Here is a 25,643-nt window from a genome sequence, read left to right on the forward strand (position 1 = left end):
CTGTTCATTAAGTACCAGAATGAGTAAAATGAAGTGTTCGGACTAAAGGCACCTTGAAAGGAAAGGTAAATACAAGTAATTCAAAGCAAAAAGTAGGGACCCGATTTTTTGGCTTTAGATTCAATTTGAAGGCATAATTTCTGATTCGTGTTAATTTGAACTCTGCCTTGAATGCTACATTTCTTTTTCAAAACCTGAAATCAATATTATTAGCAGTTATTACCAACCAATGCTAAAACCGAACAATTTAATTACTGCTTTAAAATCGTTTATCATAGACTATTTCAGGCATAGAAAAAGGCATAAAGAATAATATCACAAATTCAAAATAATTATTCTTTCATGCTCAGCAGTCTTCAGCCTAGTAGGTACTCAGTAAATGTTTGTTGAATGAATAAATGATTCTCATTTATTATTAAATGCCATGTATCCATATTTATAGTATCCTTGGAGCCAAGGACAATGTTTTAAATTTGCCTTCTTTTTTTTTTTTTTTTAAAGATTGGCACCTGGGCTAACATCTGTTGCCAGCTTTTTTTTTTTCTGCTTTATTGCCCCAAATCCCCCCAGCACATAGTTTCATATCTTAGTTGCAGGTCCTTCTAGTTGTGGCACGTGGACGCTGCCTCAACATGGCCTGACGAGCAGTACGATGTTCGCGCCCAGGATCCGAAATAGTGAAACCCTGGGCCGCTGCAGCAGAGCGTGCAAACTTAACGGCTTGGCCACGGGACCGGCCCCTGAATTTGCCTTCTTTTCTGTGTTGCCTGTATAATGATAGTTATGTGGTTGGTGTTCAATAAGGACTTGTGGGTTGGTTGATTATTCAAAGCCTAGCCTTCTTATATTTGTAGCTGCCTTTAAACTTGAACCCTAACACATAATTCTCTTTAACCCAATATTTAGCCTAATTGAAATTATTTTAATAGTAACCCATTATTGATGAAGTACGCCTTTACAACTCTAAATTGAGAAAAATTGAAAATCACTTAAGCTATAGTGTTTACTTAATTTTTATTATTACATCCTAACATCCTTTATTACTACATCCTATTTTTAATGTTTGAATTAAAAATAGGGACTTGTTTAAAGTCCTGATTTCTAATTAGAGTAAGAATAAGTCAAAAGCAGATACTGCAAAAATGGTTAAGCATAGATTTTTCTTTTAAAAAACTGACTAGGCTTCCATTTTAAGAGTCTTCCTGTGACTACTAGCAATTCCATGAAATCCCAGCAATTGTTTCTCCACTGCTGTGTGCATTTGTTTTCGGCTTCTTCCTCTGGTTCACTGTCTTAACATGGAGTTCAGGGACCACTCGCACTGGAATTGTCGGGGGTGCTGGTACAGATTCCTGACCCTCACTTCAGGTCCATCTGTATCCCAACCAGGGTAGTGGAGGTGGCAGCCAGCACCCACATTTTTCAGCTCCCCAGATCCTTCTTAAAGAAGCTAAAGTTGAATAAATTGTTACCTCTGTTGTCTTCTCTCTGATTCTCTCGTTCAACTTTCCCTCTCACATTATCTTTATATTTCTATTCCTGTTCTTTCTCTCCCGCACCGATCCCTTCCAAGTCCATCCCTGCTCCCAATTCTGGCACTTCCCTAATGGGTCTCTTCTCTCTTTCATGCACCCCACGATCAATCAGCCAATCAGGAAACTTTGGAGTAGCCTCTTTTAAAGAATCACTTGCCCTCCTCACTTCAGTCTCGGGAGCCATAGTCACCAAAGACACTGGAAACCATTCTGTTTGATGGCTGAGGTGCTGTAGGTTAGTGCTACTCCAAGGAGCCCGCCTATGAGATAAGAAGCTTGTGCTTGGATAATCAACATGCTACTTCCTTTTTGAGAAAGTCTTGCTACAGTTTGACGTTCTGGTGCAAGATCCTTAACTCTTCATGGACCGACAACGATCAGTTAGTGGCAGGCACTATTCCACTGACCACATTTTGAGTATTTATGCTACCAATTTTTGTTGGGGGGAGCTTTATTGAGATATAATTCATACACCATAAAATTCATTCATTTAAGAACACAAAAAGTATAGCCACAGAGTTGTGCAACCTTGACCATAATCATTTTCATCACCTCCAAAAGAAGCTGAATACTCCTTAGCTGTCACCCACCAGTCCTCCCATTCCACCTTCCCCTAGCCGATCACTACTTTCTGCCACTATATATATTCCTGTTCTGGATATTTCATATAAATGGAATCATAATACATGATCTTTTGTGACTGGCTTCTTTCACTTAGCGTATTATTTTTAAAGTTTATCCATGTTGTAGCATGTATTAGTACTTCATTGCTTTCATGGCCAAATGGTATTCCATTGGATGGATATACCACATTTTGTTTATTCATTCATCAGTTGATGGACACATGGGTAGTTTCCACCTTTTGGATATTATGAATAATGCTGCCACGGAAATTCATGTACAAGCTTCTGTGTGGACATATGTTTTCAGTTCTCTTGGGTATATCCTAGGAGTAGAATTGCCGAGTCAAATGGTAATTCTATGTTTAAATCGTGAGGGACTGTCAGACTGTTTTCCAAAGTAGCTGTCCCATTTTACATTCCTATCAGCAGTGTATGAGGATTCTGATTTCTCCACATTCTGTCAACACTTATTATTATCTGACTTTTGATTATAGCCATCCTAATGGGTGTGAAGTGGTATCTTGTGGTTTTTTTTTTTTTTTGAGGAAGATTAGCCCTGAGCTAACATCCATGACCATCTTCCTCTACTTTATATGTGGGACGCCTACCACAGCATGGCTTTTTGCCAAGTGGTGCCATGCCTGTACCTGGGATCCGAACCAGCAAACCCCAGGTTGCCGAGAAGCGGAATGTGTGAACTTAACTGCTGCACCACTGGGCCAGCCCCTTTGATTTTGATTTGCATTTCTCTGGTGTCTAATGTTGAGCATCTTTTCATATGCTTATTGGTCATTTGCTTACCTTTGGAGAAATGTCAATTCAGATCCTTTGTCCTTTTTAAAATTTTATCCTTTTATTATTAGGAATTGTAAGAGTTCTTTATATATTCTGGAGACAAATCTCTTATTAGATACATGATTTACAAATATTTTCTCCTATACTATGGGTGGTTTTTTCAACTGTCTTGATAGTATCTTTTACAGCACAAAAGTTTTAGATTTTGATGAAGTCCAATTTTTTGATGCTTATGCTTTTGACGTTATATTTATGTTATATTCATTCCAAATCCTAGGACATGAAGATTTATCCCTAAGTTTTTCTCTAAGAGTTTTATAGTTTTGACTCTGCCATTTAGGTCTTTGATCCATTTTTTAGTTAATTTTTGTATGTGGTGTGAAATTAGAGTCCAGTCTTTTGCATGTGCCTGTCCAGTTCCATCACCATTTGTTGACACTATTCTTTCCATATTGAATATTCTTGGTACCCTTGTGGAAAATCAATTGACTATAGATATAAGGATTATTTCTGGACTCTCAACTCTGTTTCATTGATAGTTTTATCCTTTGCCACTTCCACATTATCTTGATTACTGCTACTTTGTAGTAAGTTTTGAAATTTGGGATTTGTGGGTCTTCCAGCTTTGTTCTATTTCAAGATTGTTTTGGCTATTCTGGGTCCCTTGAGCTTCATATGAATTTAGAATCAGCTTGTCAATTTCTACAAAGGAGCCAGCTGGGATCCTGCTAAGGACTGCACTGAATCTATGGATCATTGGGTGTTATTGTTATCTTAACGGTACTACGTCTTCCAGTCCATGAACATGGGATGTCTTTCCATTTATTTAGATCTTGTTTCATTTCTTCAACATTTTATAGTTTTCAGAATATAAGTTTGTGTCTTGTTTGTTAAATTTATTCCAAGTATTTTATTATTTTTTGATGCTACTGTAAATGGAATTGTTTTCATAATTTCATTTTTGGATCATTCATTTATAATTTTGACTCATTAGGGATACATAGAGGAAAATTCAACTATTGCAGTTGCAAGGAAACCTTGGCTAGTAGCCTGTGAGCTAGCATTTCCCAAAGTGAATTCCTTGAGATTCTATGCGGAGAAAAAACTTGTTCTGTGGTCAAATATTTTTGCAAGATGCTCTCCTTCTTAAAGTTCATGATACCTGTAAACATACACAAGGGTCTGAAGAGTCAGGCAGCACCTTAAAGCTTTAAATCCTATAAAAAGTAAAGCCCTGCATTTATTTTGAAGTACTTAATCCTGAATGCAAATGATTTTCAGATCTTTCTTAAGATGTGATAAGATGCAGACTTTATGTTGTTGAAGTCTTGAGAGACAAAGTCAAGCTACTTCATAATTTTGCCTAGAGTAGACGTTAATACTTGGTCATGAGATTTGTTGTAAAATGTACTCCAAGTGTCAGTGGTTCTTTTTGAAGTGATGTTTAAATTTAGTAAAATACTGCCTTTTGAATTTTTTCTTTGGATTAATTATCCTAAATACAGGTTTGCTAACTGTTTATATCAATACTTTATAATGATAAGAGTAGGATATTTAGGACTGGAGAAATGGGGCCTTGGGGAACTATTAGATGAATAAGCATACAGTAACTTTAAGGTTAAGAAGGTAAGGTATAGGGCTGGCCCAGTGGCACAGTGGTTACTGCGCACGTTCCGCTTCGCGGCCTGGGGTTCACTGGTTCAGATCCCCGGTGCGGACATGGCACCGCTTGGCAAGCCATGCTGTGGTAGGCGTCCTACACATAAAGTGGAGGAAGATGGGCATGGATGTTAGCTCAGGGCCAGTCTTCCTCAGCAGAAAGAGGAGGATTGGTAGCAGTTAGTGCAGGGCTAATCTTCCTAAAAAAAAAAAAAAAAAAGGTAAGGTAAGGTATAAAAAAGAAACATGGCCTGAGGTGTTGGACATCCTCATATTTGAATCTTAGCTTTATGTGTATTACTTGAGTGACAGATGACATACCTCATGGCCTCCCAGAATCTCAGTTTCATCACTTTAAAATGGTCTTAATAGCTATATCACTTCATAAAATACATAGCATGGTACATATTTGACTCAAATGTAAAATGGCTTTGTTCCCTAAAGTAAGGATATAGTATTTACTATTCTCCTTTGCGTATGTCTTACCTGTATCCTTCAGATTTGTGTCTGATTGGAAGGAACGATGGAGAGTGAATTCTGGGACCCGTTTAGAGCCTTGCTTAAACAGAGTGGATTCAAGTCTTCCACTCATCTGAACTACGCTCAAAGCTGGCCCCAGGAAAAATTTTGAATCAGGCAATTTATCTTCAGTGTTCCCCCAACTCATCTTCTTTCCCAGTAAGTCATTCCCTTCTTCTCTCTGAAATGGCAGTCTGTCCTGACAAAACCAGCTTTCTGGAAAAATAATGTGTCTTAGTCTGGTTGAGCTGCTATAAGAAAATGCCAGAAACTGAATAACTTAAAAGCAACAGACTTTTATTTATTATAATTTTGGAGGCTGTTAAATCTAGGATGATGGCACCAGCAGATTTGGGCCCTCTTCAGGGTTGCAGAATGCCAGCTTCTTGCTGTGTCCTCACGTGCTGGAAGGGCCTAGGGAGCTCCGTCAGGCCTCTTTGTCTTTTCCATGTTAATTTCCCCCGGCATCTAGTTTATTTCCAAGGAGCATCAGTGCACCTTGGCAAAAACCACCCAATTTCATTGCCTTTGTAGTTATTCTTGTCTTCCATAGTTTGAAATGCTTGATACACTGCACCAATGGATGGCAGGAGGCAATTTGTATGTTGTCTTTCTTTTAACTAATAAACATATCATATTAGTATTATAATTAGTTTTATAGATTGGTCTCTCCAGGTTTGTGATTTCCTCAAGGGCAAGGCCATATCCTATTCAGTTTTTGTCAGGCTTCTTTTATAAGGGCATTAATCTCATTCATGAGGGCTCCACCCTTGGGGTTTAAACAGCTCCCAAAGTCCCCACCTCCTAATACTATCACATTGGCCATTAGGATTTCAACATAAATTTTGAGGGGGACACAAACATTCAAACCATAGCATAGTGTAAAGTAAAATTAAGTCAACAAATTACCTGTAAGAGTGATATTCGTAATTTTTCTGTCTTTTCTAAGTAGGTACTGAAAGGCATTCTTTTTTTTTTAATGCTTTTTTTTTTTTTTTTTTTTGGTGAGGAAGATTGGCCCTGAGCTAACATCAGTTGCCAATCTTCCTCTTTTGTTTTTTCACCCCAAAGCCCCAGTACATATTTGTATATCTTAGTCATAGGTCTTTCCAGCTCTTCTATATGGGATGCTGCCACAGCATGGCTTGATGAGTGGCACATATGTAGGTCTATGCCCAGGATCTGAACTGGTGAACCCGGGCCACCAAAGCAGAGCACAAGAACTTAACCACTCAGCCACAGGGCAGGCTCCTGAAAGGCGTTATTTCTAGTTAAATAAATTTTGGAACTTTGTCATGGAGGGCAAAGAGAAGGTATGGAATTCTATTTTGAATAGATGATCCCTTCCTAATGCTTCTGGTTTTATTACGTTTGCCTGATAATCAATTCCATTACATCTCTTCTACTTGGTTCTAAATCACCAGCTTTCTAGGGGAGGAAAGCATCAATCTTGGGTTTTTGATGCTTTCTTGGCTTCAGGTCTTGTGCTAGGAAATTGGGGTGGGAAGAAGAAAGAGAATAGCTAGCTACAGGGAGACTGAGGAGACAGATGGAAAATACCAATAGAATTCAGGCCCAACAATAAAGCATAACAATGAGGCTGTTAGTCTTTGTTATTACAGTCTCCAAAATGTTTTTTTTTGGTGAGGAACATTGGGCCCGAGTTAACATCTATGCCAGTCTTGCTCTATTTTGTATGTGGGATGCTGTCACAGCATGGCTTGATGAACAGTGCATAGGTCCGCACCCAGGATCTGAACCCATGAACCCAAGGCCGCCAAAGATGAGCACACAAACTTAACCACTACACCACCAGGCTGGCCCCTCCAAAAGGTTTTTATTGTACTAGAGATAATAATTTGCCAAACATATCTGTTGACCTGAACATAGAATTATAGCAAGTTACTGGGGGCTATGACATTTATTTATTTATTCTTGACTTTTCTACAATTTAAGTTTATTAGCAACTGATTTTGTAACTTGTTTTAAGCCAATGATTAAAATTTAGCATAAAAAATCAGTCAAGGTGGGGACCCGCCCCATGGCCAAGTGGTTAAGTTTGCGCTTTCCATGTCGGCAGCCCAGGGTTTCAGTGGTTTGGATCCTGGGCGTGGACATGGCACTGCTTATCAGGCCATGCTGAGGCGGCGTCCCACATAGCACAACCAGAAGGACCTGCAACTAGAATACACAACTATGTACTGGGGGGCTTTGGGGAGAACAAAAAGGAAAAAAAAGAAAGATTGGCAACAGATGTTGGCTCAGGTGCCAATCTTTAAAAAAAAAAAGAAAAATCAGTCAAGGGGTAGAACAAGGGAGCTTCAGAAATGAAAACAAATCAATTCAATAAAAATTCACCCAGTCCATGTGGAGGTCTTTAAGGGATAAGGAAAGTCTAGATGTCTCTTCCTCTGAAGTGAAATGAATGGTAGCTCATTCAGAGCCCCAACAGTCCTAATGGTAAGGCATTTCTTTTGTTGGTACTCAAGCCTCAGCTCTCTCTAGTGGAAAGAGAAGCTGGATGACTGAGATTAGGTGAAACAGCAGTCTTCCAAAAGCATGACTTTTCCCCCCATGATCTTTGAAGAGGACACTCAAATAAAAGGGCAAGATACAAAACACCTTTTTAAACAGCTGCCAATCCTCCTCTTTTTTCTGAGGAAGACTGGCCCTGAGCTAACATCCGTGCCCATCTTCCCCTACCTTATATGTGGGACTCCTACCACAGCATGGCTTGCCAAGCGGTGCCATGTTCACACCTGGGATCTGAATGCCCCAAGGCATTTTTGACATTACCAAAACCAAGCAGAAATGGATCTTGTCACTTGTGTCACTCTCTCCGAATTGTTAAACTAGAATATTTGGTTCTTGAGCCCTGCTGGTAAACAATGGATGCTCTCATTCAGCGCTGTTGAAAGAAGCCTGGCTGTATTCACTCTTTCAAAAGCCAACAGTGTGGGCAAAATATGAAATGTTTGGTATCAAGTTACAGAAAAGAAGGTTCTCTGGAGCTGTGAAGGGGTGAATGCAACTCATTGATCATATTTCTCAAATTACTACTCTTGGATTTGAATAATGAGAAGAGTAAAAATATCATAGAAATATTTAGCTAGAAGGGAGTATCGAAATCCAAATTCCTTACATTTTACAGATGAAGAAACTAGAGACTCGGAGAAATTATACTTTGAAATGAATGACTTAACAAATAAAACCTGTAAAATTGAGGCCAGGGAATTAAACACGGCTTTGAAAAATATCGTTTGAGGTTACTTCCTGGAGACAACTGAACAAACAAGAAATATAATGTGAAAAGTGAAAGTGGGAGGTAGCTTAGTTAAAAGGCAAGAATTGTGCAGTAGGACAAATTCCTGAGAGAAATTCGTGACCAAGGTAATGGCAGAATGGGGTGAGGCAATCATGTGGTTGTCAGAGACCTTATGGGAAGTTTCAGCTCAGCTCTTATGGAGATTACTTCACCTGTAATATAAGAAAGCAGTGAATTTAGGGATAATGTGTTCAAGGAGACAGATTTTAAAATGACAGCCCATAAATGGTCGTTGCTTGGACTTAATATTAGAATCACTGGGAATGTTTTGTTCTGAGAACTCTATTAGCAATCACTATTTATCGTATTATTCTTCATCATTCATCAGAAGAAATATTCTCATTTTACAGGCATGAAAATTAAAGAACAAAATAGAAGCAGCATCAATAGTAACATATCCTCTGTTAAGCTGTTAAGGCCTTGGTTCCTTGTTTAACCAGAGGTCCCATAATCCCCCGTAAGGGGAAATTTTAAGGCCAATGCTATGAAGGAGTCATTACTTGTTAGGAAGACAGAGACAAGAATAACCCTGACTCAACTGATCTTATTTTCTAGTAGCAAAAGAATATATTGTAGTAGGCAAGATAGTTTAATTTCTAAGACTTGGTCTCTGATTTTCTTTCTTTTTTTTTTTCTGGTGAGGAAGAGTGGCCCTGAGCTAACATCTGTTGCCAATCTTCCTCTTTTTTTTCCTCCCCAAAGCCTCAGTACATAGTTGTATATCCTAGTTGTAAGTCCTTCTAGTTCTTCTATGTGGGATGCCATCACAGCATGGCTGATGAGTGGTGTATAAGTCTGTGCCCAGGATCCGAACTGGTGAACCCCGGGCCACCAAAGCAGATCGCACAAGTTTAATCACTCTGCCACTGGGCTGGCCCCCTCTGATTTTCTTTTCTGTAAGGGTGAGATAATAGTAACAATAATAGAGCAAATAGAATAGGAAACTCAAATGTAATCATCACACTCCACTGCTTAAAAATCCTTCAGTGGTTTTCTGTGGATTTTTTAGGAGCATAGATGAAAATCCCTAACATGACCCAATATGCCCTGCGTGATCAGACCCTGGCCATAGTTGTCTTCTCTCACGTCCTCAACTATACCACCGTCTATCCTCAATAGCCTGTGAGTTTCACACACATTATTGCTGGTCTTGAATGTTAATTCATACTCCATCCTCAGAGCTCAACGTAATTTTTTTATGGAAGACTTCCCCATTCCTCTACCTTGTTACATTTTCTCCCATTAATCACAGTTATTTAAACAAATAGTTATTTAATGTCTTTCACATGCTTTTATAGAGGCATGCTCTGTACCTCTAGTTTACTCCTGTATCTCTAGCACCTGGTGCCCCATCTGGCACATAGTAGGGTAGGTGCTTAAATATTTGTGGAATGAAATGAGATAACAGCTGATTTAAATACTTGGTGCATAATAAGTACTCAGTCAATCTTAACAGCCATATCAATTTTGAACTTGTTGCACTTTCCATCTGTTGCTTGATTTGCCTTGTTATCAACTGCTCAGGATTACAAGATGTCTGCTCAACATTGGGGATGAAGTCTGGAGTATGAGGGACTAGTAACGTGCTACTGCACACAATAGGCGCTTGACACAAAGCTGTACTCATTAATGATGATGCTAGCACAGCTGCCTGGCCCATGAAGACCTAGAAGCCTGATTCTGGTCCAGCCTATAAATTAGCTTAGCTCTCAGGGCACTTCAGCATAGTCAAATATATTAATTATGGTGATACTATATTAGCTATCTGTTTTGAAAATTCATAAAGTTGTCTATTTAGTTTAAATGTTTATTATAAATGACTTGTTCTGCTGGGCACCTTTAGAAAGCTGAAAAGCTTTAACTCCTAGTTCTGTCAGAAGAACCTGAAGGATGTTTGTCAGAGCTAAGATATCTTTAATATTTATTTTACTCTCAGCAAGTAGTAATAGTCACTGTTCTGACTGTCTCCTCTAAAGTGGTCTCTAAAACCACCTATTGGGTAGTAAAAGTATAGTAGGATCGGAAAAGATATTAAATTCTGGAGGAAACAGAACTAGGTTCATGTCTCACCTTTACTACTTACAGCAGTGGGACGTTGGGCAGATCAACCTTCCTAGCCTAGTTTTTTCATGTGTAAATGTGATTTGTGGTAAATAATACCAAGACGATCATTGGATCCAGGGGCTAGCCCGGTGGCGCAGTGGTTAAGTGTACACGCTCCACTTCTCAGCGGCCCGGCGTTCGTGGCACTGCTTGGCACGCCATGCTGTGGTAGGTGTCCCACATATAAAAGTAGAGGAAGATGGGGGCTGGCCCCGTGGCCGAGTGGTTAAGTTCGTGGGCTCCGCTGCAGGCGGCCCAGTGTTTCGTTGGTTCGAATCCTGGGCGCGGACATGGCACTGCTCATCAGACCACGCTGAGGCAGCGTCCCACATGCCACAACTAGAAGGACCCACAACGAAGAATATACAACTATGTACCGGGGGGCTTTGGGGAGAAAAAGGAAAAAATAAAATCTTTAAAAAAAAAAAAAAAAGTAGAGGAAGATGGGCACCAATGTTAACTCAGGGCCAGTCTTCCTCAGCAAAAAGAGGAGGACTGGCAGTAGTTAGCTCAGGGCTAATCTTCCTCAAAAAAAATAAATAATAATAATAATACCAAGATGATCATTGAATCCCTTTTACACTGTTGAAAATAACAACAGAAATACCCTTCTACACCATTGGTTCTCCATGCTGGTGGGAGGGAAGGATTTTGTCTCCGAAGGGGCAAAAAGTCTTGAAACATTTTGTTTGTCACAAGGTGGGTTAGTGAGTGGGTGGGTGAGAGGTGGTATGCTACTGGCTTTTAGTGGGTAGTGGCCAGGAATTCTGGTAAACTTCCCACAATGCAAAGGGTCTTTGAAAAACTATACAGTCCAAAAAGTCAGTAGAGCTCCTGGTTGAGTAGCTGTTTATAGTGAAATGGTTAAATACTCACTGAAGTCATTAAAAGAATGAGATAGATCTATGGACTGACATGGGAAAAGATCCAAGAGATACAATTAAAGTAAGTCAAGCAACTCATAGAGTAAGTAAAGCAACTCATAGTATTTATAATATGATCCCAGTAATTACTGACCTCTCTTCTGTGTACATGTGTGTTTCCATATACATTTAAAAGATCAGGAAGGACACATACTATCTTGTTCAGCAGTGACATCTATGGGGAAAAGACATGCCAAGTATTTGCATTTCTTACTGGATGTACTTTTTCTTTTTTTGAGGAAGACTAGCCCTGAGCTAACATCTGCTGCCAATCTTCCTCTTTTTGCTGAGGAAGACTGGCCCTGAGCTCACATCCATGCCCATCTTCTTCCACTTTATATGTGGGACACCTACCACAGCATGGCTTGCCAAGCGGTCCCATGTCCACGCCTGGGATCTGACCTGGTGAACCCCAGGGCGCTGAAGTGGAATGTGCGAACTTAACAGCTGCGCCACTGGGCCGGCCCCTGGACATATGTTTTATTGAGTTTTAACAACCAGAAAGTATCACATTTATAATTTTGAAAGCTTTTGAAAATAAATTCCTAACTCATGCAGTTCCTGTGAGGATTAAAGTAGATAATGCAAGTAAAATGTTAGCACAGTGCCAATATATAATAAGTGCCAATAAATAATAGTTATAATTATTGTTTGTTATTAGAAAAATTCTATACTTTTTCTCCTTGAAAATTGAGGGAGTTCTAGAAGTGAAGGTATGCAGATAAATATGGTAATTAAAAGATTTCATTCATGATTTTTCAGAGCTTCAGATGTGGCAACATTTTTTTTTGCCACGTAAATTTCATTTTGTGCTTATTGAAAGAAATCTTTAATCTTATATCATTTTGTGCACACATAAAAAGGAAAACATCCGTGAAGTAAATTGGTAAGGGTATTCCTACCACTTGACATTCAGAGTACAAATCTTCTAAACCATTGATTAACTCAGAGGCATCAATGATCCCATCTTTCCATATACTCTCATCCTTATTTCTGTCAAGTGTTGGTGATTTTTTATTAAGTAAAGCATAATATTCATATAGAAAAGTAAAAAATTCAAAAGTATACAGCTGGATAAGTTTTGAAAATGAACAAAATCATGTATTCACCATCTAGTTCAAAAAATAGAAATTAAGGGGGCCGGCCCAGGGGCACAGTGGTTAGGTTTGCATGCTCTACTTCGGCGGCCCAGGGTTTACAGGTTTGGATCCCAGGCGCAGACCTGTACACTGCTCATCAAATCATGCTGTAGTGGTGTCCCATATACAAAATAGAGGAAGACTGGCAGAGATGTTAGCTCAGGAACAATTTGCTTTTTCCTCTCAAGCAAAAAGAGGAAGATTGGCAGTGGATGTTAGTTCAGGGCCAATCTTCCTCACAAAAAAAAGAAAGAAAGAAAGAAATTGGGGGCTGGCCCTGTGGCACAGTGATTCCATTCAATGCACTCTGCTTCTGCGGCCCAGGTTAACGGGTTGGATCCTGGATGTAGACCTACACCACTTGGCAGCCATGCTGTGGCAGTGACTCACATATAAGGTGGAGGAAGATTGGCACAGATGTTAGCTCAGGACTAATCTTCCTCATCAAAAAAAAAAAAGGGGGGGAGAAATTACCAGCACCCAGAATCCTCCTCCTACAGTTAACCACATCCTGACTTCTAACATCATAGATTAGTTTTGCCAGTTTCTAAAGTTTATATAAAGGGAATCATATAGTATACGTTCTTTTCTGTTTGACTTCTTTACTTTGACATATTTATGAAATTCATTTATGTTAGGTGTAGCAGAAGACCAGTCATTTTCATTGCTGAACAGTATTCCATTGTATGCATGTACAACATATTCATTCTATCACTGGTACACATTTGGGTTGGTTCTAGTTTGGGGTTACTATGAATAGTGTTGCTATGTACATTTTTGTATGCGTCTTTCGGTACATATAAGCATGCATTTCTATACACCTGGGAGTGGAATTCTTGGTTCCTAGAATATGTGCATGTTCAGTTTTAGTAGATCCTACTAAACAGTTTTCCAAAGTGGTTTTACTAAGCTACATGCTCCCAGGAGTGTATGAGAGTTTCTGTTGTTCCACATCCTCACCAACAGCTGGTATTTTAATTTTAGCCATTCTGGTAGGATAGAACTCACCTTCCCTGTATGACGGAACACTGAATAATTTTTATGTTGTTTTAAGTATCTTCTGTGAATTTGAAGTTATCCAAAATGTGAATCCAAGAGTCCAGTTCCATGGTACTTCTGTATTTTTCTTCCTACAAATTTTCTTCCATTTGAAAGTTAGCTGTTTGAGTATCTTCTATAATTATAACCCAGGATTTAGATTATAAGGTTTAAAGATTGTATAGAGGAGAGATGTCACAGGACCCACAGGATCCTGGGCCTCAGGTTTTCTTCAATCCTTTCTACCTCACAAAGCAAACTATTTTCTGACAAGGTAAGACAAAGCAGACTCAGGCTAGTTTCAAAGACAACTTCTAGCCAGTCATGCAAATTGTAGATACTTGTCACCATAGTTCAGAAATAAAATTTCACAACTAAAGGTTTTTATTGAGGGCCAATGGCCAGAATTATTCACCAGTATTGCCAAGTTCCTAACACATTGCCAAATATACTACATTGCCAAGTGTGTTAGCCAGCTTGGCAGCATGACAAAAGGGTGTGGTTTGGAGTAACAAACTTGGGTTTGCATTTCAGTTCCACCACTTACTCAGCTCTGTGACTTTCTATGACTTTTAATTCCCTTGACTGTGAAATGAGAATGATAATACCTCTCTCTTATGGTTGTTGAAAGTTGATTAAGCTAATATGTATGACAGCACCTGCCCAGTACTATACCAAACAGATAGCAGGGCTCTCAATAAACAACGTTTTCCTTATTAATGAAATGAAGTGTAAGCGTTGGCAAGGCTAGAGCTGATCTGCTTCCATAGCCAGAATGTGTTAACTTTCTCCACTAAGTTTCACACAATTGGATGCTACTGTTATCTATCTGCCCCCTCCCCATTCTTCCTCCTGATACCATAACCTCTCTTCTTTCCATCCTTATACCATTCTGTTTTTCATTCCCAAAGATGAACAAAGCTTTAACCAACTCTTGCTAATCTGTTAACTGATACAGTTTAAGGTACTTTATCCTCTCTCGTATTCAAACAAGAACATTTGAAAAACCAAAAGACTTAAGGATCCCGGCCAAGTTTCACACCATCACACTGGTGGATGAGATGTTTTGCTTGGAGGGACCTCTTGATATGCCTCAAATCCATTCCTGAGCAATTATTTATTGAACACTTACTATGTGCCAGGCACTTTCTAGGATGGGCTAGCACTATCTAATGTACCATTTACCCAACAGGCTGGTCTTGTTCTTTTACTTTTCCCAAACAACATTTAAACCAGAAATATATTCCTTAAAGAGTCAGCATTCTTGGACCTTCTTATGGATCCTTCCACATTCAGACAGCACTCTCAAAGTAAAGAAGAAAGGTGATAGACAAAAATACCAATTATATAAGATATCTGGCTAGTATTATCTAAGATATCCTGTCTAATCTGTGCTTAACTGTTTTGGAAATAGGGAGCAATTGCTTTTTTGTTGTTGTTAATTGGCACACTAAAAGATGGTATGTTTTCCAAGTCCTGATTAATTATCACCTTAGATAACTTACAGGTATCTCTTTTGTTCTATTCTAGAAACCCCTTTAACTTGAAGGCTTTATATCTTAGATTCTTCTGGTGTAGGTATTTCTCATACTTCCTAGGCTCCCTCCCCCATCATTAAATTTTTTAATATAATGCAGAATGAAAGCAACTTGGCAACTCCAGCTTTAGAGTTCCCAGCTCTTCTGAAATGGAAACAGTTGAGTTAGGAAAGCCACTGTTATCGTATTTCTTTAGTTCTCAGTCTTTTAAACTTACTGAGTAATGGAATTAGATGACTCTGGGCAACCAGAAACTTCAAATACAACTTAGCCACACACGCTAGACTTGTATAATATTCTGTTGGTGAAAGTTAGGTGAATAATGGCATCTAATGTCCCCCAAAGCAGGATTTTTCTTAGGACAAAATGCTTTTTCAAAAAGTCCAAACCTAATATTAGGCCCTTTCAAAGGCCAAAAAACAGCTTTTTTAACTAAGGCATATGCTAATTATATTCTCCATATTATATAACTCAGTAGAGTAGGTGAGTCCTGAATTATTGCTGATCAGTATCATCTAAAATAAGTGAAAATGTCCCTTCTGTCTATACAAGTAATTAGAGACATTACCAGAGGATCAACATAGTTTACTTGGCCAAAACCAAAACAAACTCCAAACCAAAATAAGTCAAACAAAACGAACATCCCATACCTACTGTCAGTAGAAATTGAAGACCTTTAGCCTTTGTCTTCCCAGTGGTGATAATACTCAGAAATGTGGTGGCCATTGATGTCTTCAGCCATCCATAGACACTTGTTCCCTCTGGTGCTTAAGTACCTTTTTAAAAGTAAAACCATACTTATAAACTATTTGGAGCTATATTAATTATAGCTAATTATAAAATAATTAGTCTCAAAAATCAGAGTTAGCAATCTATTATAATATCTACTACAGAAATGCTGAAATCCAAAAAGCTACATTGAAAGCAGCTTTCTTCTCCACCGTGAGCTCACTTCTAAAGAAATATAACAAACTAAATTACATTTACAACATTTAATAGTTATTACCTGGACAACCATTTGAATTTACTGTAGGCCAGACATTATGCATTTTTTTTCTTGTTCTTAGCCTAGCAACTTTGTGTATATAAAGGATCCATAAACACTAACATAATGAGAGGGAGAGGTAAAATTGCAGACATTGAATTTTGAATTCAAATATTAATTTATTTAAGTGCTCACTAGATTAAAGATTAGTCCCTGAGTTCCTCAACTGAATCTCAGTGTGAGAAGAATACATGCTGAAGGTAGAAACTCTATTGAAACATTTCCAGGTGCCTAGAAGTACAGTTTTGAGTTACTATCTTCTTACTTAATTTATTTTGTTCTTGGTTAAATTACCTACTGTGTGTAAAGTGTGATGATAGGTATGACTCATCAGGTAAACTGTTTCTCATAGCAAATGAATAAATATAAAATTGCATTTTGATGAAAAGATTAGCTCAAAACTATATAATGCAAGGTGTGAACTCAAGGCAGAGACCACATTGTCATCACCTTTTTGAAGTCCCAGGTCCTGAGTAACTAACACACTGTAGGTATTTAATAGATATTTTTTGATTGCTACAATAGGGAAACATAAGATCTAAAAATAAAAATTCTAAAGTAGTTAGGAAAAGCTCCCATGGAAGCTACTCAAAACACTTGATTAAATAAAGGCCTTTATTTTTACAGTTTATGGAATTTGATTTCTACAATTTTTCATTTTGGCTGGTGTTTGCTAGGGGGTGGAAATTAAGTCTTTAAATGTAATGTACACATATGAATACAGTAGTATTCCAACCAAACAAGACAAACCTGATATAGAAGCTTTTTAATGTGGCAATTATTGCTATAATTACTCTGTAAACGAAAATGATTTCACAAAACCCCAAAAGGGAAAGCTGTGTTAAAGTTGGGTACAATCAACTTTATCATAAAGATTTCTTAAGTCTGTTACACATGGTTAAAAAGACCAACAATTCTTCAGGAGCTGAGATAATTTTGATCTGGATACCTTCTCCCATTCGTCATGAATCTCTGCCTTAGACTGTTGATTTGCATGTATATCCAACAACACTTTTATTTGTGCTCCTTTTAAGTCAGTCAGTATTTTCATAAGAATAAAATAAATTACATTTATTAGAGGGTCTTCATACCGAAGGCTCAAGAACTCAATGCCTCACATATGAGGCAAGTGAAAAGATGAACATGGTTTTCATTAATTAAGCTATTTGACTTCTGAATATATTTCATTTCAAAATTGACCCTGAGGAGCTTTGAAAACTAAAGTTTAAAAAAGGGACGGCTATGTATTTTATAGCTTGGCTTCTACTCAATGCATATACCTTTCTTTAAAAAAGCCCTCACAGCCTTTAAAATTATTTACCCCCTTTCAAATTTATAAACTGTGTACTTTGAGGAAGTAAAGTCACAGTAAGTCCAAGAGCAAAACTCCTGATTTCAACGAGGCGGGAGCAGAGGCTCAGGAAGTTCAATAACAAGGCAGAGACACTTAGTTGGTCAGGTTCAGAGCCCAGATTAGACCTTGGTCTGTCTGACTTACAAGCTTGCACCTCAAGTTCAAGGTAAAGAAAGGCTTCACTGTTCTGAACCAAAGTCCCAAATACGTCAAAATTACATGGCCACTAGGGAGCTAATTAAGAAAAACGGTGTTTAAATTATTTCCATGTTTCAGAGTTCCCCACCTCTCTGGACTGAGAAGGCAGCTGAAAGATGTGACTGGAGACATTTTTGTTTTCCCTTGAGAGGAAATGCACCGTTGGAAGAGAAGCTCACAAAAACACCTTTTCACAAAGCAGCGATACGTTTTTTCATCTTTTTAAAAAGCTCTCTTGTCACAACTATTTGGTAGCATTTCATGCCCTCAGGTACTCATTTTGGTGACAGTGAAGTCCCTTTTTTTAGTCTGTCTCACAAGCCAGATTATAAATGACTTGAAATCAGAGGCCCTGTTTTTATTTTGAACCCACCGCCAAGCCTGGCACAGCGTGGCAGAGCATGTGCCCAATAAATACTTGTTGAATGGAATTACACCGAGGAGCAGGGTGAAGTAAAGCCATATTCCATCTGCCAAAGACTTTGGTGTGGCTCTATGGGTAATTTTCATTCTTAGAAAGCTTTAATGTGTATGAAATTATTCCTTAGTGTGCATTTAAAATTCCACTGAAAGCAGTTTAAAAAATTAAACATGCCCTCTTAGAGGTAGCAGGCATAGTTCTGGACTGATGAGAAAGAAAAGTGACAGTGACATCTCTGCTTTGTTCAGAGAAAAGAGAAAGGTCAACTAACAGTAAAACAGAACCCTCCACCCAACCTGCATTCTTTCTCTGGAACGTTCTCTATGTGTCCCTTATCATTTAAGTTCTTTAAATGCAGCTTTCGTGAAACTGACCGTAACCCTTTTGCGGGTGAGGGGAGGAGAGGGGGGAGGGAGATGGAGGAGGGGAAGGGCTGAGTAGAGGATTCTTTGGAGAGCAGCGTCCACTGGGGGCCTTGGGGAGGCCGGGGTCACGGGGCCCTCCTTGCACCAGTGATCTACAACGTCTTGCCTGTGGTTTACAACCGCTCTTTAAAAATACTTTTCCTTTGGGACGGCCCCCGGCTTCTTCCTGCCCCCCCCCCCCCGCCCCCCCCAGCGGCCCAGGGCAAAGAAATGCCTCGGCTTCGCTGGCACGTCTTGGTGTAAACAGAACGCTCGGAGGATTACAATCGACCCGAGGCCAAGTCGACCCTATCCCTTTGCCGCCCTCAGATGACCCTTGACAGCAGCCCCTGCTCTGCCTTCAAACGGAAAACCCACAGACACACACACAAACAAAAAAGCCCAAGTCTTCCCTTCGGTTGCTACCCGCAATGACGTTTCCCCCTCGGGTCCCGCCCCTCAGGGGGCTTGGAATTTTGGGATTGGCCGAGAGACTGTAGCGACAAGGCCCCGATTGGGCGGCGAGGCGCTGACTGACAGCGGGGGGTGGCCGCCGCGCCCTCGCTCCCCCCTCCCGGGTGTGTGAATGTGTGTGTGCTGTTATGCCGGACAAGAGGGAGGCGACCGCGGCGGCGGCGGCTCTGTGTATTGTCCCTCTCGGTGCTTGGATGTGAGGAAGCCGGGGCTGCAGTGAGGCCGACGAAGGCGGCCTTTGAGGCAGCAGCAGCAGCGGTGACTCCGGCCCCCCGAGCGACCGGCCTTCACGGAGTGTGAGGAAGGACAAGGCGCCTCTGCGTCCCCGCCACGTCCGGACGGTCCGGGCTCCGCGGCCGCGCTCGACGCTCGCGCCTCCGGGCCTCGGCCCCGCTTGAGCGGCGCCCGCGGGCGGGCGAGGAGGCAGCGCCGCCGCCCCGCCGCCCCGCCGCCGCCCCGCCGCCGCCGGCTCCTCCCGCTTCCTCCTCCTCCTCCGCCTTTTCCTCAGCGGCCGCGCTAGGCCCGGGCTCAGCGGCCGCCGCGCCTCGAGTTTGAGGGCGGCGGGCGGCGCGGCCTCCTCGGCAGGCACGGCCGGGCGTCCGCCCCGGGTCTCGGCGATGGGGCGCGGGGGGCGGCGCCGCTAGGAGCACGGCTTGCGGAGCGGTCGGTGCGGAGCAGCGGGGCCCGGCGGCCCGCAGGGAGGCGGGAGCGGCGGCCGCGGCGGGCTCGGGGCCTGTGAGCGGAGGCACCCGCCATGGCCAAGGCGGGCGGCGGCGGCGCGGGAGCCGGCGGCAACGGGGCGCTGACCTGGGTGGTGAGTGGCGGGCGGCTGGGGGCGGGGGTCCCGGCGGCGGCGGCATTGTTCCGGGGCGGCGGGGGAGGAATCCGCGGGCCGACTCGGGTTGGGGTGGGGTGGGGTGGGGGGAAAGGGAAAGCGAGGGAAATCCGGTCCCCCGAGCGGACGCCCCGTCGGGGCTTCTTCCAGCAGAACACCCGCTCCCCGCCCCCTTTTCTTTCTTCTCTTTCCCTCTATGGAGGCTCCAGCTGCAGGAGCCTAACGTGCACTTGGAACTTTGGGGGACAAACCATGAGCATGACATGGAGCCCCCGCTTTTTATTTTCCTCTTCCCCAGACTCCTCCAGGGCGGTCGGGCATGAGATGATGGGGATAGCAATAATGCATGTGCGTCTGTCTGGGTCAGCACTTTCCCCAAATGTGGCTTAAGAAAATCTTGGAGAAAGGGGGGGTGTGTGTCTCTGTGTTGTAAATGAGACCGTTTCCGATGCCCTCATCTCTCAAAGGAGAATGGATTTGGCGGGGAGTATATCTGTAGCAATTGACGCTTCAATTCGCAGAGTCTCATTCGGTTGAAAGCGCGTTCGGGATGGCTGTTTCACCGCAGTTAACATACTGTAGCTCGCCCATCTGTCAGGGTGGGATTATTAAGAGGCGCTTACCTGTGTCAGCATCGCAGGTGAAACGGGGTCGAAGCTGAATGGAGAGTGTTGCAGGGGTGACTGAAGTGATTTGTCCTGGAGTTTAAGGATTTCGGCGCTCAGTTCCTGCTGGGAAGTAGTAGAGAAGGGAAGACCTAGAGAGATCCGATTCCCACGGGGGATCGATAATTCACCGGCATTTCACTGGCTCAGCGTAGAGTTCAGTCCAGGGTCAGTTCCTACACAAGAAAGCCCAGCTCAGCCAACTGGGAATCGAGGAGAAAAATAACAAGTATTACGTTTTCTAAGGACTTTCGGTGGATCCTCCCTTTTTCAAAACACACAAGGAAACTTTCATATTGGCATTTTTATTCCTTAATTCTTCATTTTCTCTCTGCTTGGGTGAGGTTTAGGTGAGTTAAGTAGTTCTGCTCTACTGACAGATTTCCTTGTAAAAAGCACGTTACTGATAGCAGAAATACATTTTAACCGTTTATGTTTGTGTGCCAAGGTGCTTTGCAAAATAACTTGCCAGGCTCTTATTGTTGAATGTCTGCGAATTTCGTATCTTACTCCAATAATGTAGTATGTACAGACCAGAGCTGGAAGAGGTAAAAGGTCAGATGATAACTTAGCGGTCCTTGTGGACATTCTGGGGAGATGCATAAATGCAAAAGAATGATTTTTTAAAATTGATGGCTCTTACCCCTGTTACTAAAATCAAACAACTTCTGAAAATGGAGTTAGTTAGCCAGATGGTTCTCATTCAATATTTGGAAGTGTTGAGGCCTGATCAGTGTTTTCTCTGAGAACCTCTGATTCTATTATGGTAAACATTTTGCTCCAAGATTGAATTGGTTGGCTTTAACATTTGATAGTAATTTTTTAATTTACTGTTACTGAACTTTGTAGATAATTAAATGACCACTTTTTCTTTAAAGCTCAATTGGAAACTTTCATTTACTTAAGAAATTTTTTAAACTTAGAGGGTTTCATTCAATAGCAGAAAAATTTATTTGAAACTAAAGTTGACTTATTGATTAAAGATTTTTTCATTATAAAACTAATGTGGGAAGTATAGTAAAATAAGAAGTAGAAATCACTTAATCTCTTATTTATAGATTATATCCTCATGTTGAATTAGACATTTATTAAAAAGATAATCACCCCGTAAGTCCACTTTAAGATTTGATGGTTGCTTTAAATTTAAGTCACGTTATATGAGGATCTTTATGTCCATAATATACATCATTGATCATAGACTAGTTTAATTTTATGGGAGGTAATATAGTGAGGTGGTTATGAGCATGCACTTTGATGTTAGATTGATGTAGATTCAGATCCTGTCTCCGACACATATAGTCAGTGGGACTTTACACAAGGGACCTAACCTTTCTAAATCCGTTTTCTCATCTGTAGAATAAGGTCGCATTGAGAATTAAATGAGATGATAAATGTTTGTTTTTTATTGGTGAAGTTCAAGAAATGTACGCTCAGAATAATAAAGTTGCTTTTACATAACATTTCTTTAAGCCAGGGTGAAAGCAAATTATTCCTTTGCAAGAAAGGTTCAGGGATTTGTTGCAGTGGTCATCTATTTCTGAAGAGGGGTAACTTTTGAAACTGGTGTTATGTTGCCACCTGCTTGTGGGTAACAGGAAGAAAGAAATGGAATGAGTGAGTCCCTGATGCCATTCTTCTTTTGGAGGTGGAGCGAGGTGGTGGATAGTGCCATGTGTTGCTGGTATTAACTTCTGTTGGGATGCCTGCCAGCATGTAGTGTTAACATTGTCCCTGCAGGAAAGGTTACATTTCAGTATCTGGAACCACAAATCAAATTGGTTTAAGATTGACATGAACTTCTCCTTCTAATAGTATCTGGTTTGTGTTTGGTTTGTAGTATCTTAACTAGATTTTTTAAAATTTAAAAAAAGTGAAAAATATAAATATAGTAAAATTATTTTGACTTAAAATTGATCACAGCTATGAAGTCTTCTCTGAAGCAAGCAGAATTTTTTGAATTAGCTTTCAGTTTGTAAAGCTTTGATTAGTAGACCCTAATAGCCTTTCATTTGGTCAGTCTTTCATCATGTTTAAGTGGTTGTAAAAAATCTGTGGGAATATTAGAATCAGTTAATCACTATGTGAATATTGATCTTTTTTCCCAGTAATGCTCTAATTTGGTAGATAAAAAAATACTGTAATGGAAAGTATTAAACATATAAAAAAGTGGTGGTCAGGCCCAGCCCGTGGCTGAGTGGTTAAGTTCGAGTGCTCCGCTGCAGGCGGCCCAGGGTTTCGTCGGTTCGAATCCTGGGCGCAGACATGGCACTGCTCCTTGAGCCACGCTGCGACGGCGTCCCACATACCACAACTAGAAGGACCCACAACTAAGAATATACAACTATGTGCCTGGGGGCTTTGGGGAGAAAAAGGAAAAAAGTAAAAATCTTTAAAAAAGTGGTGGTCAGAATAGGATAAGTAGCCTCCCTCTATTTATCATCAAGCTTCAGCAATTATCAACTCAAGGTCATCCACCTTTCCCCTTCTCATTATTTTGAAGCAAAGCAAATCCTAGAATTCTGTCACTTCATCTGTAAATATTTCAGTATTCATCTCTAAAACGTGTCTCTTTTTTTTAAACTTTTTATTGAGATCATGATAGTTTACAACCTTGTGAAATATCATTTGTACGTTACTGTTTGTCAGTTGTGTTGTGGGTGCACCACTTCACCCTTCGTGCCCACCCCCCAACTCCCCCTTTCTCCTGGTAACCACTAATCTGTTCTCCTTGTCTACGTGTTTAACTTCCACATGTGAGTGGAGTCATACAGAGATTGTCTTTCTCTATCTGGCTTATTTCACTTAACATAATACCCTCAAGGTCCATCCATGTTGTTGTGAATGGGACGATTTTATCCCGTAAGTCTCTTTTAAAAAATTAAAAAGCCACAATTAACATTGCAGGGTTTTTTTTAAAGATTTTATTTTTCCTTTTTCTCCCAAAGCCCCCTGGTACATAGTTGTGTATTTTTACTTGTGGGTCCTTCTAATTGTGGTATGTGGGATGCTGCCTCAGCCTGGCCTGATGAGTGGTGCCATGTCCGCACCCAGGATTCGAACTGGGGAAACCTTGGGTCACCGAAGCGGAGCTCGAAAACTTAACCACTTGGCCATGGGGCCAGCCCCAACATTGCAGTTTTTTTTTTTTTTAAGTAAACTTCAATGAAATATAAACATACTGTTTTTTGACAGTGAATATTTCTAATTCAGGAAACATGACTATATATTTAAATATTGTGTAAAAATTTGTATTAAGAATCTTGCTTTAGTGGCTCTTTTTTGCAAATCTAAACTTCTCAACCAGAAAGCCAATTCTTTCATAAACCACGTGACTTCCCAATTGAAATTTATTTTGTATAGTCCTCATAGTTAGATTTCTCTCTTTCCTGTCCTCTGCATGTCATGTTTGTTTTTGTCGCTTTGCCTTTGCATGCTTACCTTCCATCAGGAATGCATCTTTCTCTTCTCTTTACCAGTCTAAATCTTAATTACTCCTCAAAGCTAGCTCAGAGTCTAACCAAACTTTTATCCTCCAGTTTATACTCATCTTTTTCTGTTATTCTTGTGGATCATAAAACATAAATGTCTTTCTTTTTGATGTAACTTTCATGAGTGATCCTTTTGTTTTAACAATGATTATAAACTCTTGAAGTCAGAGACCATGTATTTTGCTTGTTTGTATCCTTTGTAATGTTTAGCCAAGAGCTGATACTTAATCCAACCTCAGTTATTGTTAACAAATTGGATAACTGACATACTAACTTCCTGAAAAGTCTTCTACCATTGTTAGGACAAGTGGTCAGAGAGCAATGTTCTTTAGATACATTCTCAAGTAACATAATAGCAGTATTTAGAAACAGTTTTTATAAACTGTGCTAACTTTTCTGAATAGAGGTAAGTGTTCACCTGTAGTTTCAGAGCTGTTAAATACTTAGGTGGTGGCAGCAGTTGCATTTTACTAAGTATGTTTTAAAAAATAAGCCTGTTTTGTGTTTTCAAAAATCTTAATACAAATAGGACCCCATTTTAAAGAAAAGGTGCGATTGGTATAATTATTCCCATTTGCAGAGGAGGAAACAGGGGCTTAGACATTAGGTAAGGCGCATGGCTAAGGCATAGGTGGGATTTAAACCAGGCGTATGTTCTTGACCATCATTTACACCGTCCCCCACTTTAAAAACATTAAAAACCAAGACAACTTGTCTTTTATACACTGATTGGGAGGATAAAAAAGCTGCCTGGGACACCTATGTCTCTTTCTACCAACTATTCTTTTACTTTCACACAAAAAGCTAGAGAATACGTTTCTTTTTTAGGCTGTATGTATTTTGTATAGCAGAATGCTCTTTAAGAGTATGGGGGCTGGGGCTGGCCCTGTGGCCGAGTGGTTGAGTTCGTGTTCTCTGCTTCGGAGGCCCCGGATTTCGCCAGTTTGAATCCTGGGCGCCTACATGGCACTGCTGGTCAAGCCATGCTGAGGCGGCATCCCACATGCCACAACTGGAAGGACCCACAACTAAAAATGCGCAGTTATGTACCGGGGGGCTTTGCGGAGGAAAAGGAAAACTAAAATCTTTTAAGAGTATGGGGGCTGTGAAATCAGATCACCTGGTTTCATAATTCAGCCTCTTCAAGTACTAGCTTTGTTAGTTTGTTAACTTGGAGAGAAAACTTAACTTCTTCAGACCTCAGTTTCCTCGTCTGTAAAAAGGAAATCATAGTAACACTGTCTGCTTCCGGGAGCTCTTATAAGCATTGATTGAGATTATCCATATAATTCCCACAGTACTTGGCACATAGTAAGCTCTCAGATGGCTATACACACACACACACACACTCACACACAGATCTTTCTCTTCTTTTTTAATCCAGTGATAAGTATTTTCATTTCTTTTGTCTTTTGTTTTTATATTGTGAAGTCATCACCACAATAAGTCTGGTTAACATCCATTACCACACACGGTTACATTTTTTTTTTTCTTGTGATGAGAAATTTTAAGATCTATTCTCTTAGCAACTTTCAAATATACGGTGGCAGTATTATTAACTA

The 25,643-nt window shown here is 40.5% G+C and overlaps 1 protein-coding gene and 1 long non-coding RNA gene across 3 annotated transcripts in view; one reads left to right on the forward strand and one right to left on the reverse strand.

Moving 5' to 3' along the window:
- Positions 1-5,413: 5,413 nt before the first annotated feature.
- LOC103549776 (uncharacterized) lies at positions 5,414-20,805 on the reverse strand. Its single transcript, XR_544612.2, has 3 exons — positions 20,552-20,805; positions 15,848-15,973; positions 5,414-8,608 (listed from the first exon to the last, which is right to left on the reverse strand). It is a non-coding gene; the product is annotated as an uncharacterized lncRNA (long non-coding RNA).
- Positions 19,624-25,643, forward strand: part of TOP2B (DNA topoisomerase II beta) — a 60,192-nt gene continuing 54,172 nt past the window's right edge. The window contains exon 1 of one of the 2 annotated variants that reach the window (XM_070577436.1): positions 19,624-19,907. In XM_070577436.1, the coding sequence (XP_070433537.1) occupies positions 19,848-19,907 (60 nt within the window). In that variant the 5' untranslated portion in view covers positions 19,624-19,847. The remainder of the gene's footprint in view (positions 19,908-25,643) is intronic. The other variant, XM_070577437.1, reaches the window with a different exon arrangement.

Source organism: Equus przewalskii, chromosome 15, assembly GCF_037783145.1.
Source record: "Equus przewalskii isolate Varuska chromosome 15, EquPr2, whole genome shotgun sequence".
NCBI lineage: Eukaryota > Metazoa > Chordata > Mammalia > Perissodactyla > Equidae > Equus > Equus przewalskii.